Source organism: Olea europaea, chromosome 2 (genome assembly GCF_002742605.1).
Source record: "Olea europaea var. sylvestris chromosome 2, O_europaea_v1, whole genome shotgun sequence".
In the NCBI taxonomy this organism is placed as follows: domain Eukaryota; kingdom Viridiplantae; phylum Streptophyta; class Magnoliopsida; order Lamiales; family Oleaceae; genus Olea; species Olea europaea.
This window is the reverse complement of record NC_036238.1, coordinates 25,365,878-25,384,630: the sequence shown is the minus strand read 5'-3', so window position 1 is coordinate 25,384,630 and position 18,753 is coordinate 25,365,878. Positions and strand designations below refer to the sequence as shown.

The following is an 18,753-nucleotide window of genomic DNA, read 5'->3' as shown; positions in this document are numbered from 1 at the left end:
CTTATCCCCCCCCCCTCCCCCTCCCTCGCCCCATTTTTTTTACTGGTTGTGGGTGGCGGATTGTTGAATAATGATCCAACTGAGGTTTCAAAGGAGCACGTTTTCAAGTTTTCTTTAATGTGCAAGTATTTACTGACATGTTGTCACTGGTTTGATGCTACACTGTTTCTTTGTACTCCCTACATATTAAAATTCTTGCATAAATAGAAACTATGAAATGAATGTCACTCGAAGCTGTGGTAATATTTCTAGATCGAGAGGAAGTAGAACTGATTCCATCTTGTACCTCTCTCTACAAGATAATTGGAACTGAAGCAAATTATCTAAATACATTTCTCTCTTTCTTATCCTCAGTTCATATGGACAAAATCTTTCAACAAGCACATTTATTGGGGAAACATCGTTTGCCATACTCATTGCTATCTTGGGTCTTGTTTTATTCGCACATCTTATTGGAAATATGCAGGTAAGTGAAAGTTTTTCCATTTCTTTGTAAAGTTTAAATCTTCATAAGGTTATGCACTGGTTGTGGCATACCAAATGATCTTCGTGGTTTCTCATAAAACAAATTGAACCTGCAACTAATTTGTTCGGTAGGGTCACAGATTTGCATTCCACTAAACCTTTTCTCCAATCTCTGATTTACTGGTGATGTTTCTGGATCTCATATGCAAGAAATCCTGGTTATTCTCTAGAATAAGAAAAAAGAGTTTGCTGCTTGCAGTTATTCATTTTTCAAGCTTAACTAAGTTTAGTTTGATTAACCTTGTTTGAGTTTGGTGTCTCATTTAATTTTTTCTCTGCTCTTTACTTTGCAAGAATCTTGCTGCTCGTTGGGTCCTCATTGATCTAGTTGCCTATTTTTAAAACATTCGAGTGCAAATCATGGAGCTTTGTTAAAAGTAAGTTTTAAAGATGATGTTTTTGGGATTTAAATTGGTAGTCATCTTGTAATATATTTTTTAATTAATTTGAGAACAAGGTTTAGTGTTTTGAACTTTGACCTGATGAGAAGCTGAAGAAGGATACCTAATAAATAAAGATTACCTTTAGTTTCGTGTAGTGTTAATGGCAAGCCCATATTTTAGGCTAATGTCATTTAATTTTGAGGGTTTTGTGCTCAAAAGTATAAGCTTAAGTCAAAATAACATCTTCATCAATTTAGTCAATAACTTATTTTTAAATATTGTCAAAATTTCCCAATGTTCTAATTTTTGGCTTTTTATTTTTTCCGACAAGTATGATCGAAACACGAGTTCCTCACTTCAAGAATCCATTTTTCAATTATTCTAAAAATTTCAATTACTAGAGTACCGAGCTCTTAACACCTGTAAAAGAACTCTATTTATATAGAAGCTTTTTATATGTCGAAGTTTTTCTTGACATATGGAAGTCTATGCTATATTTATAGTCTGCTTGTATCAAATGTTTGTTCTATAACTTCAGTGTCTGGATGCCATGAAATATATTACAAAGTAGGGGTGGACATTGTTTCATTTGGTTCTGGTTCCAAAAGTACTGAACCAAACCATGAATTAAGTTTTTTGGTAATGAAATTAAATGATTTTTGCTCTTTTTTCTTTTTTAAGTATAGAACCAAACCAAACCATTCGGTTTTGGTTTGATTTGAATTTTTTTTTTTTTTTTTTTTTTTTTTTTGTGTGAGAAAAAAAGAGAAAAAACATTTGAGGAAGAAAAACCGAAGGTTGTGAATTCAATTTCAGAAATTCATGTGACCGTGGTGGTTGAGCGTGAAGGTAGATGGTAGGCGATAACTGTTGGTATCCATGTGATAGCCAGTGTTCAAATTAAGAATGAAAGAAAATGAGAAATGAACTAGGTTTGGGTCTTCAAAATAAATCAGGATCTCCAGTCTCTACATTAAGACATAAGAAATTGATGGTATATGACCTTTTTGTCCTAGTTTTCAATTGAATTATGAATGTTTGGTGTGAATTGTGATTCACTAATTTGTACAAAAAAAAATATATATATAAATAAAATTTAAATATTGAGTTTGGTTCTTGGTTCTAGAACTAGAACCGAACTAGAACCAAAAACCTTAATATATATTTTATTTTATCTTTTTGGTAGAATCGAATCAAACCACTTGGTTTGGTTGGTGTGGTCATTTTGTCCACCCCTATAATACAAAGTGACAAATTTACATGAGCATTAAATCTAATAATTCCTTTTCCTCATCTGATTTATTTTAATTTGTAATACATGACTCCTTTGTTTTAGCTAATCTTCATTGGTAATCAATTATTTTTAAGTTCATGTATCTGTTTCTTCTTCAACAAAAAACTTAAATAAAAAATATCTAGGGCATATTTTTTCTATATGGGACATCCTTTATAGAAATATCTTTCCCCATTTTTCTGATTTTTCTATAGATTCCATGCTTTTCAATCTCACAACCTCCATTTCAGCTCACAAATAAATCAAGGAATCAAACCTTTTCGTTTTTCGGATCTAGGACATTCGCCCAAAATTTAAACACCTCGGTCAGTAACCTATTATCATTGCTCTTGTTTCTCATGCTTTAATTGCTTATAAACTGGTCAAACTTTGGTTTTGTCCACACATTACATAGGTTTCCCAACTTTTACCTACTTTTTGACCCCACATTCCTTGGGACCTATTGCTTATTAACGATTATGAGCTTTGACAAATATGCATATTATAATAAAGAAGTCAAGTGACAAATTAGCAAATATCCAAGGACAAACTTTTTGTTGTTTCACATAATAATTCTGTGGGCAAATTTAAGCCCTAAAACATTCCCTTGTTATAATTTTTCAGTTAGATACTTTACATTATTCTGGAGCTCTCATTTTACTCAAAACAAGTGAAGGTAAAATTAGTATATTATGTCGATAGTTTCTGGAGCCAGTTCGGCATAATAATTGAAGTCCAGCAAAGGCATGTCTTGCTTTAATCTATTTGTGTCAAATGAACATTTAATAACACTATAATCCTCTAATTTTCTACGGAACTCGCATACTTATCAATGATATAATGCTTTATTTTTCAATATTCACAGGTCAAAATATTCATTTATGACGTATTACAGTTTCTATTCCGAAATTTTCATAATTTGCTTGCGAATTATTTGAACTTTATATGACTTTGATCAAGAATATCAAAGATTTTAGGGAGCTCTTTTCCCTTCTCCACTTGTGACCCGGGGACTTGTATCTTGCTTTTTCTTTACAGCATTTTATGTTTATCATTCTAAACGAGTGTGATTCACTTCCATCTTTTTCTGCATGTAGACATACCTGCAGTCTTTAACACTAAGGCTTGAGGAATGGAGACTTAAGCGAAGAGACACTGAGGAGTGGATGCAGCATCGTCAACTTCCAGAAGATTTGAGGAAACGTGTTCGGCGGTTTGTTCAATACAAGTGGCTTGCAACTCGAGGAGTAAATGAAGAAACTATTCTGCGTGGCTTACCCACCGATCTCCGTCGTGATATACAGTGTCATCTGTGTTTGGACCTTGTTCGACGTGTATGATTCCCAACTATATTTTTCATTGAAAAGAAATCTGAACGTTTTCTTGATTAATTGAATGTCTGGAAAAAATAATGTTACAATAGTCCCTTTGAAAGATGAAGATCAAGACTCACGAGGTCCTCTTGTGCTTCCTCGCGTGCTAACCTTTGTTTCTTGTTTTTGTTTTTTTTATTTATTTTTTATTTTTTTGGTTTTTTGCTGGGCTCTCCAGGTTCCATTTTTCTCACAAATGGACAATCAGTTGCTTGATGCGATATGCGAGCACCTAGTCTCATCCTTGAGCACCGAGGGTACGTATATTGTACGTGAGGGTGATCCTGTGACAGAGATGCTCTTCATCATCCGTGGTAGACTCGAGAGTTCAACCACAAATGGAGGGCGGACGGGTTTCTTCAATTCCATTACCCTGAGACCAGGAGACTTTTGTGGGGAGGAGCTACTTGCATGGGCTTTGCTACCAAGATCAACCGTCAACTTGCCTTCTTCGACTAGGACAGTGAGAGCACTGGTTGAAGTCGAAGCTTTTGCATTGCGAGCCGAAGATCTCAAGTTTGTAGCTAATCAGTTTAGACGACTACACAGCAAGAAGTTGCAGCATACCTTCCGTCTTTATTCACACCACTGGAGAACATGGGCAGCATGCTTCATACAGGCTGCTTGGCGACGGTACAAGAGGAAGAAGATAGCAAAAGAACTTGCGACCATGGAATCGTTTGCATTGGACGAGATGTCAGCTCTGGACTCCAAAGAGGTAGAACAGAATGAGAGCTCTGAGGGTTCGAACTCTGGTCGGATATCAAAACTTGGGGTCACAATTTTGGCTTCAAAATTTGCTGCAAATACAAGGAGAGGTGCTCAAAAGATTAGAGACTTGGGGACCCCAAAACTACTGAAACCCGAAGAGCCTGACTTTTCAGCCGAGACAGATGATTAGTTACATCAGCTCGACTGTAGACCAGTAATTCATTTCACATCCAAAAGCGTATGTTCCCTGCAGAATAGAAACATTCACTTAATGGAAGGATATATTCTAGGTTGCCTTTCTGTTCATGTAATTTTATATCTATTTTATAAGATCTGCAGCAGGCTGGAACAGTATAGTTTACAATAAACTATATGTAACAGTCACTATAACTAAATCAATGAAAATACGTGCTTGTTGTAATCCCTTTTTTATGTTACTAAACCATTTAGATGGGACCCACATTTAAACCTCTGATTAGGGATGACCTTAAATGAAGATAAGGGTGGTTGAATAGAACCAGAACAAATTTGAGCCATCTGTATTATATAATTCAATAAAATTCAATGTAGCGCAGGAAAGAAGTTGCAGTATTCAGCAGCTAAGACGGAAAAGAAACAGAGCCTGACTGAATTGGAAAATGCAAATGATCTATCATTGTGTCATCTAGATGTTACAAATACAATAGAACTAATTGCACTTTATTGTTAATATTTGTCAACGTCATAGAACTCTATATTCTTGTACTTCTGAGAAATTATCTCTGCTTGAACTTTTCTTGCTGTGTCTGTCGCACAACCTACAAGAATGAGAACGGATGTGCCTGCAAATCCCCGAAATGCAGTCAGATGGGTAGCTTGTTCAATCGCAGCAGGACCAGCAGCCAGAATTGCCAAAAACACAGAACCGAGGACTGATATGCGGCTCAGAACCTGTAATTTTCAGTAGCAAAGACATAAATGACATCTGGTGAAGTAGATTAGATGGTACTGTACAATAACAAGTCTAAAACTGTATGCCAAATATGCACAACTTCAATTACATTTATCTTGAAGTAGAAGCAATACAACCAAGAAACGTACAGGTTCCAAGTAACACGAATTGTACTTAATGCATTTAATCAGTGTATGAGATCTTACGATAAGTCGAAAAAGGATCGAAAGTAAGCATTTCGAGTGCCATGAAAAGGATATAGATTCAAGAGATTTACAATTTTCACGTCTCACAGACTCAATAACGTGGTCATGAGTTGAAACAATTCCTTGAGAGAACATTTTCTTTCTTGTGGTCCAATGCCGTATGGAACTCTTTACGGAAGAATCCAGTCCATTCCTCATAAAATATATTAGAAGAAACAATTCTAAATTTCTTGTCGTCGTTGGAAGTTTAATATGTAAGAGAAATTATTCAGCATTCAGCTCAATCTATGCATGCATCACTGAGGAGAATCCATCAATTTCTTCATTTATCCAATTTTTGGAGATGGACAGGAATGCTGTTATAGGCTGCAGGGATGGGAGGGTGAGCAGCACACTGAAATTTTAGCTAGATGAAACTAAAATGAAGCAACATTGAGGAAGAAGCGCATATTGTTACTCAAAATACACAAAGGGGATCAGCGAAAACGACAAGCAAAGACTACCAAATTGATTTCTACCTCTAATTTACCTGAAGAAAAATTATGAAATAATGCTCACTAAACAAAAATTATGAAGTAAAATTAAGTATTAAATGAAGCAGAATGTCACCATTTTGATGAATGCAGCTGTACTTTTTCCTGGTCGGACGAGAGGGATTGAGGCACCTTGCCTCTTTAACTGTTCACTGACATCATCTGGGTCCAATTGCAGAAATGTGTAGTAGTAGTTGAAGAAGGCTATTAATACAATGTTGGTTGGCAGATAAAAAGAACCTGAAAAATAATTTTTAATCATTCCTAACTGTAAAGAAATTACGTATTTCAGCAGAAATAATTATCTGTAATCTTCTTAGAATTATTATAAAACTACATTATTTAGCCCTATCTTTATTAACTTTCTAGCAATTAATAAAATTTTGATGATTCTGAAAGATAGATTCCATGAAGGAAAAACAAAGTAACAATATCACAGAAATCAATTCCACTAGGATTTTAACAAAATAAGTGCACAATGTTGAATCCACAGGATAGCATTGCATCAAATATTACTTAAACCTAACAACATCATCGACTTGCTTTTCAATCTAAGCGATTTCACAACCAGAAAGAAAGACCTCTCTTTTGAGAGCAGTCCCGTTTACTTTCTTTACTTGGATGGCAGTCGAAAGGATTACAAAAGTTCTCTGATAGTACCCCTCCAGAGCCCATCCAGTGATCTCTAAAGAGGGATTTTGTGAGCATTTTGTGCATTAAAACAAACAATTAAGTTCTAGCAGTGAGTATAAGGTAGTGTATCAGAATAACTATAATAACTTTGTCAAGTATAATTTTGAGGTCCCGCTGAAATTGTGGATTAGAATTGAAGTACTAAGATGAATGACATGGAAATATCCTTGAAATCGCAAGCCTAATCAATCCAACTACAAATGCTTCAAAAGGTTGGCAATGAGATTACTGTTGTTTAGTCCATGCCAGAACATTAACGCCACTAAATACAGAATAGAGACAAAGTTATTTAAATCATACCCCCGGGGTTCAAAGCTGCAGCAGCATTCTTTAGTACACCCAAACCAGTAAAGCGTGCAAGTGTTCCTGGAAGAGCCATGGATGAAGTGGAAAAGATAATTGGCATCACTCCCGAACTATTCACCTGCTCAAAAATTACTGCTAATATAATCAAGACTATGATCTTGGGCAAAAAACTACGGTAGTACAATAAAAAGTGTAGAACACCAGGAGATACTAAAATAACTTTAAAAAAAAAGGACCAGAAACGTAAAATAAGAGAGAACATTGACAAATTAATGAAACCAAATAAACATTTAGGCTAAGAAAGGATTTTCAAGCAGATTGTCTAAGAGACCAATTTGGTGGAAAGACACAAGATTAAGAAGTGTAATCTCACCAGAAGCAATAGTATGATATTAAATCCATGATATCAATTTAACTAGGAAAATTAATCAAATATAAGTAGAACTTTTGAATTCATTATCGCAGTAATCTCTCCACAAAGTATATCTGGATGAAATGCGTCAAAAATAATTTCCAGCAGTTCCCACGATGTAGTTAAACAGGCATATTCTTCCAAATGAACCAAAAAAAATAAAAATAAAAAAATAAAAAAATAAAAAATAAAAAAAATAAAAATGGAAAGGTAGTAGTGTGAAATTCAATATATATCTATATAAATATAACCAAATTCAAGATGAGATGTTAGCTATCAACCTTGAATGGTAAGTAAGCAGATTTTTCGAGTCCCCCGGTTCTGCTGGTGAATCTTGAGGCGTAATTAAGCGGAATTTTCCTCTCTGCTTCCTGAGCCGCTTTTTGAGAAAATTAGTGATTCCTCCTTTGTTTTCACGAGAAAACATTATAACTTTTGAATGGTACTAATAGCACTAACCTGAACGTACACAATGCTAAGGACTAAGAGGAAGAAGGAAACAATGGTGGCAATAAGTCCAACATAGTTTCCATCTTGAAAAGCCTGGGCAACTGTCCTCCCAAAAGATGCTGGCAAGTAGGAGATAATATTTGTGAAGATCAAAAGAGATGTACCATTCCCAAGCTTTAAGTCAGTTATTCTTTCTCCGATGAATGTTGTAAAAACTGAACCAAGAGTCAACAAAATAACAGAAGTGAGAGCCCACTGAGTACTGAAGTCATCAACATAAGGGCGAAGAAAGAGTACTTGACCAATTGCCTACAAAGACAATAAAATTTTAAGATAGGAATATTATATTAATTAATCTAACATCCAACAAAAGAATAGACTGGTTTCCTGGTCAATCACTCAAGATTTAGCCATATACTGTAGCCTCACCAGATTTAAATCTCTCAAATGTGTTTTATCCAAACAGAATTTACAAAGTACTTTTGTGCATAATTAGACATATTCAACAAGCATACTAGATGAAACTGAGAACAAAAGTAAAAATCGCTTATTTATGTAATGTACAATACATAGCGTCTCGATATGACATCATTTACCTGTACTATGGCAAATCCAACAGAAGCATAGCGAGTGTACTGAAGAATTTTCTTTCTTCCAGACTCGCCTTCTCTTTTCTGGAGTTCTTGCAACTTTGGGTATATTTGTGTGAGAAGCTGAAAAACAATTTGTGCATTGATAAAGGGCACAATACCAAGAGAGCAAATTCCAAGCCGACCAATGCCTCCTCCAGAAAATGAATCTAAAGTGCTCAATAGACTGTTTTGATCTAGATTACCAACAAATGCTTCTCGATTTACACCACCAAGAGGTATGTATATTCCAAGTCGTGACAGGGCAAGATAGCCCAAGAGCTTAAGAAACTTTCCTGGTAGTGGGCCTTTAAAGAAGTCACCAAAATCAATGCTAGTGTCCTCAATCGCAGCTGGAAAAATTCGAGTAGTCCTAGTCAACGGTTAAGAGAAAAAGGTTTCTATAGGAGATATAACCTATGAAATGTATATGCTGCATAACAACCCTGCCACTCCTCTAGCCGATGAAGCTTTTTCCTTTCTGGTATTTGAGGCACTCTCAAGTGCTTGAGAAATCAAGGCACAGGCATCTTTCCAAGCAGTTTTTATATCTAATAATCCATCTGAATTAATTCCCAGTGGATCAAATTCAGAACTATCACAGATGAGGAAATTTACAATCAGCAAAGGGAAATTTTTTGACACATCCAATATAAATAATGTTCAGAAAATGTACATTATGTTGAAGTAACCAAGAAATAATTATTGAAAAGAAAAGTAAAGTGATAAATTTAATATTGAAAAGATCAGTCTGTATTATACAGATATATAAAATCTACCAAATTCTTGTCATCACTCTTCAAGGCAATAGTTTTTCCAGAAGAAGAATGGTTATTATTTCACTCACTTTAACTAATGGAACAAAGAGAACAGACCACAGGTCTGCATTCCCCACTTCTAATGAACCTATAAACGTAAATAAAATAACCATCAATATCTATAGTTCCCCATGAAACTGATGTCTCTACTCTGGAATCCAAAACGATAATATAAAGTTGAATTTTCAAAATCCAATCTCAAGATCTAATGCGACTAGTAATCTTCAAATTGTTTAGCTCACAATAAAATAAGCACATAGCTAATGGACTGGCATTTCACTTGACAAGGAATTTTTACAAAAATTTTTTGATAGGTAATCAGATAATTTTATTACTTAAAAGAGAATACACGTAGGGTGTACAATCACTTTAAGCCGTTAAGGAACAACATGAAATTAGGCAACCCATCTACAGGATTTCTAGACACAGCATTAAACCAAAAATACAAGGTAAAGTAAAATGTTTCTCTTATCTGCTCTCTTATCTTTGTTTGGTCTTCGAAGTATCAGTTATTCCTTTCTCTCCACACGCACCATACAATGTAGCCTGGGATAAGGTGTCATGCTAGTTTGCTATCCTTATCACGAAGTTTTCTCTGCCATGTCCGTATCACGTCCTCTATACGACAATGCATCACTCAATCCATAGATTGAAAACTAAGTATATTGTTCCAAATCCAACGTACACTATCACAATGAATGAACAAATGATTGATTGTCTCCCCATCCTTCTTGCACATATAACACCACTCAGTTGCGTAGAAGCCTTTACGTCGAAGATTATCCACCGTTGAGACCTGTTTCCTCACATCTGTCCACAATAAGAATGCCATCCGAGGAGGCAATTTACACTGCCACACCAACCTCCAGGAAAATGAATTATTCACACATCCCACGAGGGAACCTAAGTACGAGCGAACTGAAAAAATGCCATCCCGTGCTGTCCTCCACCTGATGCAATCCCTCTCTCCAACCCGAATTTGTGCCTCATGTAAAAAGGTCATAAACAGCGAATAATCTTCCGATTCCCAATCCTGTAGATCCCTCCCAAAAGTATATTCCAGCTATAGCTAGGCCTAGGCACGGGTCGGTTCGGTTCGATTTTAAGGAGAACCGAACTGAACCAAAAATTTCGGATATTTAGTAAATAGAACCGTCGGGTCCAAATATAATTATGGAACCGTTCGGGTTCGGTTCCGTTCAGTTCTGTACTATAATTAAATTTTTTAACATTTACAATAACACTACATAAATACAACTAATAACACATTCAATCGTAATTTTATAAATTAACGTAATCCAATTTAATATGTATATAACAAGTTGTCCAACAATATTAATTTACCAATCACATATAGGGAAGTTTACACACTACCTTATTCAAATGATCAACGGTCGAAGGTCGCCATCGGAGCCCGGACGTTATAGCTTCAGACTCAGAGTTGGAGGTTCTATCCATCTATTTGAGTTTTGGAATGTCAGATGTATTATGTGTAGGTGATAGTGGGTTAATTTATTTAGGGTTTGTCAGTAGTGGGTTAAAAATGACACTTAGGCTAAAAATTAAAAAATTAGAAATGAAACAAATAATTGGACCAAAAAATTGGATTTAGAAATTGGTTGGGTTAGGTCAAGCTAGCTAGGTTAGAGCTTAGGTGATAAAGTATCAATTAATCACCTAATTTGTTAATTTGTTTAGAAAAAATTAAAATAATTTGATTTATTCAATATAAAAAAAATAAAAATTAGGAATATTTGGTTCTTATTCGATTTTTCGGTTCTTGGTCTAGAAGCGAGAACCGAACCATACCCGTCGGTTCTTAATTCAGATATTCGTTCGGGTATTTAATTTGAGAAGAACCGTCGGGTTCGGTTTGGTCGGTTCGGTTCGGGAGATTTGCCCAGCTCTAGCTATCGCTCCCATTATGAATGTCTAAAAAATACTCACCATAGCAGTGGGCACTAAGGCAATGCGATGCAAGGAAGGAAATCTCTCCTTCAGTGGTTGATCTCCGCACCAACAATCATCCCAAAATCTAATCTCATTACCATTTCCGATCACAAACTTCAGTTTGTCCAAAAAAGCACTCCATCCCCGTCGGATATACCTCCACAAACTCACCCCATAAGAGCCACGATCCTCAAATGTACACCATCCCCCCTCCGTCACACCATACTTCGCCCCAATTATTTCTCTCCAGAAGCTTTCCCTCTCCACTCCAAATCGCCACAACCACTTGCCGAATAAGGCCTTATTGAACAACACAAGGCTCCTCACCCCAAGACCCCCATCCTTATCGACAAACAAACAACTCCCCAATTGATCAAATGGAGTCTCCTCTCCTCCCCCAACCCTGCCCACATAAATTCTCTTTGAAATCTCTCTAATCTCTTTGCCACTGCAATCGGAAAGGGGAACAATGACAAAAAGTAAGTAGGGAGATTGGAGAGAGTGGATTTAATGAGAGTAAATCTACCTCCCTTAGAAATGTACATAAGCTTCCACCCTGCTAACCTTCTCTCTATCCTTTCCACAATACCATTCCAGATATGGATACTTTTTAATCGTGCCCCTAACGGGAGCTCTAGATATGACATCGGCAGCTGTGCAACCTTACAACCCAATATATCAACCAGCTCCTCCACATTATCGACCTCCCCTACTGGAATAGCCTCAGACTTCCCCAAATTGATTTTCAAACCAGACACCGCTTCAAAACATAGGAGCAGACGGCGCAAGTTCCTGAATTGTTCAACATCTGCATCGCATAAGATCAACGTGTCATATGCAAATAACAGATGAGATACCTGCAATTGGTCAACCATAAAACCCCTTATCAAACCCGCTCTCACGGCTCTTTCAATCATCCTACTGAAAGCTTCCATCACAATGACAAATAACAATGGGGACAATGGATCCCCTCGTCTCAAGCCTTTATTGCTCCGGAAATAACCCTCAGGTGTTCCGTTGACCAAAACTGAGAATGAAACAGTAGAAATACAGAATTGAATCCATTTACACCATTTATCCCCAAAGCCACAGCGCCTGAGCATATACAATAGGAATCCCCAATTTACATGATCGTAAGCCTTCTGAATATCTAGCTTACAAAGCATCCCTGGGGCCCTTAAACGCATTCTTGAATCTATGTATTCATTCGCTATAAGATCGTAAGCCTTCTAAATATCTAGCTTACAAAGCATCCCTGGGGCCCTTAAACGCATTCTTGAATCTATGCATTCATTTGCTATAAGCACAGAGTCCAAAATCTGACACCCTTTGCATTTTGAAACTTGGACACTACTTTTCCGAGCACCTCGTTTAATCTGTTTGCCAGGACTTTCGCAATAATCTTATACACCTCACTGATAAGGCTAATGGGGCGAAAGTTCTTAATATCAGTCGCTCCCAGTTTCTTAGGGATGAGCACAATAAATGTAGCGTTAGAACTTCTCTGAAATCTGCCACGTTCAAAAAAATAAGATAAAGTATTCACAATGTCCGGTCGAACCACATCCCAGCACGCCTTGTAGAATGAGAACGAGAAACCGTCCGGTCCCGGAGCCTTATCATCGTTCATGCTGAACACTACCTCCTTAATTTCATCCTCCCCAAATGGTCTCTAAATCCATCGGGCATCATCCTTCGTGATAGTAGAAAAGTGCAATCCCTCCAATTCTGGCCTCCATTTAAATTGCTCCCGATAGAGGTTTTGATAAAAATTCACTAGTTGGCTTCCAGTTTCCTGTGGTTCCTCATAAGTAACCCAGTCCACCTCCAAAACTGTGATGGAGTTGTTCCTCCTATTAGAATTGGCGACCCTGTGGAAGAACTTAGTACATTTATCCCCCTCTTTCAACCAAGTAACTCTAGATTTCTGTCGCCAAGTAATCTCTTTCATCTCCACCAACCTCTCCATCTCTTCCTTTCAGACTCTATGTCTTTCCTTCTCCTCCCCAGCCAACTCTTGACTCTCCTCCCGCCTATCCAACTCCTCTATCTCTGACAGACACTAATTTTTACTACAGTTAACATTGCCCACAACTTCATTCCATTTCTTTAAGTCCCCTTTCAACACCTTTAACTTCTGATCCAATACAAAACAGGGAGACCCACTGACTTCATAGAAATTCCACCACGTCTGTACTCACTCCCTAAAACCTTCTACTTTCAACCATATCTTCTCAAACCTGAAAGGTCTTCTTCCACCACCCCTCCTATTCCCCGATAACATAATAGGAAAATGATCCGAGTACACCTTCCCCAATCTTCTCTGAGTGACATCTGAATATTTGGACTACCACTCCCCACAAATCAAGAACCTATCAATACGAGACAAAACGGGTCGATCCCGATTAGATGACCAGATAAAATCTCCCCCAATCATGGGTAAATCCACCAACAAATTCTCCCTAATAAAATCTGAGAACTCCTCCATTGCCCTAGTTAGTCTCCCACCACTCGACCTCTCCGAAGGAAATCAGATCACATTGAAATCACCCCCAATACATGTAGGGAGATTCCACCAAGCCCTCATTCCAGCTAGTTCATCCCACAAGCCCACTCTACTGTCATCAGAATTAGGCCCATAAACTCCTGTGAACATCCACCGAAATCCATCCTCGCAATTTTTGAAAAAATCGATATAGAGAACACCCTTATACTCACCTCCTTCATCTCAAGCACTCTCATGTCCCACATCACCAACATGCCTCCTGACCCCAAAAATTGATATCCTACATGATTTCCCCCCCCCCCATAAACTACGAATCACCGCCCTCAAGATAAACTCCATTTTAATTTCTTGTAGGCAAACAAGATTTGCCCCACATCCCCTTAGTAAATGTCGAACACCATGCCTTTTACTAACCTCATTGAGTCCCCTTACGTTCCAGCTAATGAGTTTTGGCATCATTATAAAACTCCATAACCCCTCCCCATTGCTCCTTTCTTGGACTCGCCATCCTTACCAACATAGTTTACTGACCGTACGAGCCTCTTAAGTTCGCGATCACCCTTTCTTCTTAATTTACTTCCATGTGTACTGATGTCTTGTCCCCTATTAGCCTCCAGCTCCTCGAATAATTGTAACAATTTACTTTCATACCCATCACATGACACTCCAACAAACTTACTGAATTTCTGAATTTTTTGTAGAACCTAGTTTGAAGGTGGTTGACCAACTTCTAACACATCAGTTTCTGAAGTATCCTCACCGTGATAGCCCTCGAGATAATCAAAGGACCGTTCTTTCTCTTCCACCACTGGTATAATGTCACTGTCGCTTTCTCCTTTTTTGGCACCATCTACCCACAACACCAAAGCTTTTTCGATATCCATATCATTTTCTTTTGTCCTCCTATTATAAATGTTCGTAATCCTTGATGTCGAATGTGTATCGTTGTTTTCTTTCACAGTGTCCATTGTTAATGTCTCCAAGTTCACCATACTAAACTCCCCTTCCTTAGACAGCGGTTCCACCTCTCGTTCAACTGCAATCCCCGTGCCTACTTCATTCCGGTTGACCCCCACAAAGTCAACCCCATCATCATTTTTATGGTACCCCACTTCCATCCTTTCCTGAGAATCACAATGTTCATCTCTTCCCTGCTTTTTATGTTCTGTAATTGATGGTAGTTCCTCATGAGTCAATCCCGGTACGTGTATTTCACCGGTTTGATCCTCATCCAACTCAACCCCACACTTGTGACAGCGTATCAATTTTATGGGGTCCATTTCAGGCCCGCTTCCAACCAGCCTAAGTAATTCATCCAGTGCTCCTTTCAACTCCTGGGCATGGGCCATTATTTCAGCCCTACTCAAACAAATGTCGTGACTTTCGTTATCACCGACTTTATTTGTCCTTTACTTTTGTTGTAGCATTCGTTGGTTGGCATGCTCCGAGGTCTGTGAGTTTACTGTAATTTCTGCATAAGTCATCCTTTGGCTATTTCATTCATTCACCGTTTGTCATTTGACCTTATCCCTAGCAACAAATGAGTAAACAACTGCTTGAAACACCTGCGAGACCGACGCCCATCCCTCTCCATTTGCACCTTCTGGTATCATGACAACTCCTTTCTGACGCCTCTCCCCATATTGTGCTATCATCAAATATCTACCTCGACAGTTCAAACACCGTTGTGCCAAGAAAGCTCTTGAAGACTCGTTGAATTTAAAGACATAGTCCTCAAATTTACTTCTCATCCTCAATCTGTCTACCATATTCACCATCCAAATAGCACCATACTTTCCCATAAAGATTGAATCTGATAACTTCGAACCCCATTATGTCAACTTAACAGTGTCAGAATCGTTAATAGATACTGCAAAGTCCTTCGCCTCCACTCTGAAATGATGATTGAATATCATACTACGCACATCCGCTAATTTTTTCCCCTGATTGTGTACAAGCTGTTCATCAAACGGAGGAATGGACAAGCCAATTGATCTCGGAGCAGCAGGCTGCCACTGCAGGTTTTCCGACGGCGGCGAGTGGGCCACACGCGTCGGCAGAAGCACGGCCGGAGCGGCGCGTGTGGGGGACAGAATTCCGGCCGGGGTCGCCGGTCTCTGCTGAGGCCGCCGATGAGGCGCGTTTCCTCGAAACGTGGCCGGATCTAGTGGAATCTGCTGGGCGGCGCTAGGGTTTCCAACAATGGGCTGCGCCTGTGTGTGAAGGACGTGGTTGGAGGGGCTGATTTGTGGCATGAGGCCGGTTATATGATGCCTACCGGACAGCTGGTCGCCGGCGCCTGTAGGTATGGGTGTTGATTGGATTGGGTGTTGGTGTGGTGGCTGGATTAGTTTGGATTGTGGGGGGAGCTCCATCCGGTGTCAAGTTTTACAAAATGATACTAAATTAATCAATTTTTTAATTAATAATAAAATTCAAAATGATACACAATGTGAAACAAGGAAAAAGGAAGAAGGGAAGAAGATATAAAAGTGTGGGAGAAGAACTCTAGGGATTGGGTAAATAGTTTTAATATCATTAAATATTAAATTAAATGTCTATCTTACTCAAAAATCTAAATCCTGTTTATACTTAAGATTCCTAGTAAACGAGTGTTGCAAAACGGTATAATGGAAAATTGAATAATTCAAAAGACTGTGCACCGATAGTAAGCTTTTTATTTTCATTACTAAAGTACTTTTTTCATTTTATCTCATCATGTAAGTTACAAATACAGACAGCAAAGGTTCAAGATGAAGAAGCAAGATATAATCAATAGGAAAGGGCATAAGGACGCTAACGGATTAGTTGGGTCAGAACTGGAGTGTATAGAATGGTGTATTGTTATTTAGCTTGATCATAACGTATTATAAGGAGTGAGACCATTTATCTTGGCTTCTACTTTCTTGTTTTATTTGCCAAAAAATGTTTCCATAACCTTCATTTAAAAATTCTGCTCTAAGTTCACAAGGGGTCTTAAAGCAGGAACCTTTCTTGCTCAAATACATTTTTATGGAGCATCACAGCTCACCTTGACCATAAAATGAATGATCCCAAGGATCATACACAGTAGAAAAACTATTTCTATAAACTCTTCTCTATCAGCAATAGAGTTCTTTCCTTCTTCTAAAATGATGCTTATCATAATTCCGAGTCAGTAATATAAAAGTAGAATAACATTGATTCCTAAATTACTTATTCTAACAGCAAAAACAGGAGTTGTATATCATGCAATCTAAAGTTCACAATAGCAGTAAAAAATTGATTTTCAAAAGAACGAAGAAAAGTCGAAAGAACCCATCAAACAAGAAAAGCAAAAAACTTGAAATTGAAATAGGGAAATTGAGTAAGATAGCAAAAAGAACCCATAAAAAAATTTTAACTTCAAAAGGAAACTTGAAACATTGGAAATTAAAAAAATATAGAAAAACAAAAATTACGAATTCCAAGAAAAAAAGAGGCCCAATGAAGAGCACAAATTTGCAAGAATACCTCAAAATTGACAATCAATAACATGGAAAATTCAGCAAGTTATACCTTTGTTTATGCTTCCATGAAGTGTCAGGCTTTGTATGGACAGTAAGCGTGGCTCTGCAAATGGAGTTTTTACTGTACTTCTGAAAGCAATTGCTGGGCTTATTATTAAAACGGTTTTGTTTATAACTGGAATGCAGTGAAAGAGAACTGATGGAACAAAGAGAAGAAGAAACTTCTCTGACTGTTATCAACATTATCTTCTTCAAAAAAACGCAGTGGACTGTGAAGTTGGAACCTTGGAAACTAGGGAATTTGCGGTGCTTATGGATTTTCGATTATTTCCATATTATTGTTCACGTTAAATTTCATTTCAATTTTTCCTCTCCTATTTTCAACCTCACGATAACATATAATCGAATTTTTTTTTCTATTTATTTCAACAATTTATTTATCAGACCATTTTCAGTTCATAAAATGGGGGTCAAAGGGGAGTTCAGTTTAGTTTTGGAGATATTTGACTCATCAAACGTTTCACAGTTGGGTCGGGTAGACCCAGCATTAGGCCCATTATTATTAACACCAAGCCCAAGACCAATATGCGTTGGGCCAAGTTTGGTTCCAGATCATTATAATTAATTTGGAATGAACTGACAGAAATAGCACCATAAAGATTATGTTTAGGGAAAAAATCACATATAACCAACAAAAATAAAATAATTCATAATTTACTACATGATACCTTATATACCATAAATACTGGATATTACATTAAAATAAACCAAAATTACTAACTCCTATATATATATATATAGAAAAGAAAAAGAGATTGCATCCTATTTGTTATTATGCTACTTGATTAATTTAAATATTTCAAAACTATATTCCATTCGCATGCTTAGACTTAGGTAAAAGGAAAGCAATTAAAATAGAAGGAAATTAAAATTCTATGATTTCATCTTCTCGAAGCCGGGTGATAACGAGCAATTGAATTCAAATTACCCAAAACAAGAATACATCACAGGCGACAAAATTAAGAAAATCAGTTTTATTTATTTTGTTTTATTTTTTCTCCCTCTCTAGTGTAAAATTGTGTCTTTTATTTTAGTGTCACAAAATACATCACTTGTGTAAAAGTAATCGATTATCGTTGCGTCTAGCACATCTATTGTTGCAGACATTTTTCGTTCTATTATATAAAACTGTATGTGACATAATGGATAAAAAAAGATATGAATTTGGAGATGTGATAATATCTTAGAGCTAGGTTATTCAACCGTCCATTATAATTTGTTGATTTTGTAAAATATATTCATCTGTATAGAATTTGATTATTTACATAACTTGTAGCACACTTTGTGGTGGTTGTCATTACAATTCGGGTGCGATAATATGTTAACAATCATATGAAATATAGTATTTGTCTAAAGAAGCATGCCAAGTTGCAGTAATTAAATAACTGTGTTATTAGTAACATTATATGGCATTTCATGGTGGTTGATGTACAATGGTTATATAATCTAATGAGTTGCATCTATTACTTAGCAACTAATATTTTTTTATGTTATTTGTCACATGAA

At 37.1% G+C, this 18,753-nt stretch overlaps 2 protein-coding genes across 2 annotated transcripts in view; one reads left to right on the top strand and one right to left on the bottom strand.

Moving 5' to 3' along the window:
• LOC111368022 (cyclic nucleotide-gated ion channel 17-like) overlaps nt 1–4,688 on the top strand; it is a 9,704-nt gene extending 5,016 nt beyond the window's left edge. The window contains exons 5-7 of the mRNA XM_022989187.1: nt 355–466; nt 3,279–3,515; nt 3,733–4,688. Coding sequence (XP_022844955.1) covers nt 355–466; nt 3,279–3,515; nt 3,733–4,455 — 1,072 coding nt within the window. The 3' untranslated portion in view covers nt 4,456–4,688. The remainder of the gene's footprint in view (nt 1–354; nt 467–3,278; nt 3,516–3,732) is intronic.
• An 89-nt stretch (nt 4,689–4,777) lies between these two features.
• Nucleotides 4,778–17,557, bottom strand: LOC111368032 (preprotein translocase subunit SECY, chloroplastic). Its single transcript, XM_022989199.1, has 8 exons — nt 17,237–17,557; nt 8,872–9,020; nt 8,393–8,778; nt 7,806–8,105; nt 7,628–7,717; nt 6,929–7,052; nt 6,012–6,175; nt 4,778–5,195 (listed from the first exon to the last, which is right to left on the bottom strand). The coding sequence occupies exons 1-8, from the start codon at nt 17,428–17,430 to the stop codon at nt 4,971–4,973; spliced, it is 1,632 nt and encodes a 543-aa protein (XP_022844967.1). The 5' UTR covers nt 17,431–17,557; the 3' UTR covers nt 4,778–4,970.
• Between the last annotated feature and the right edge of the window lie 1,196 nt (nt 17,558–18,753).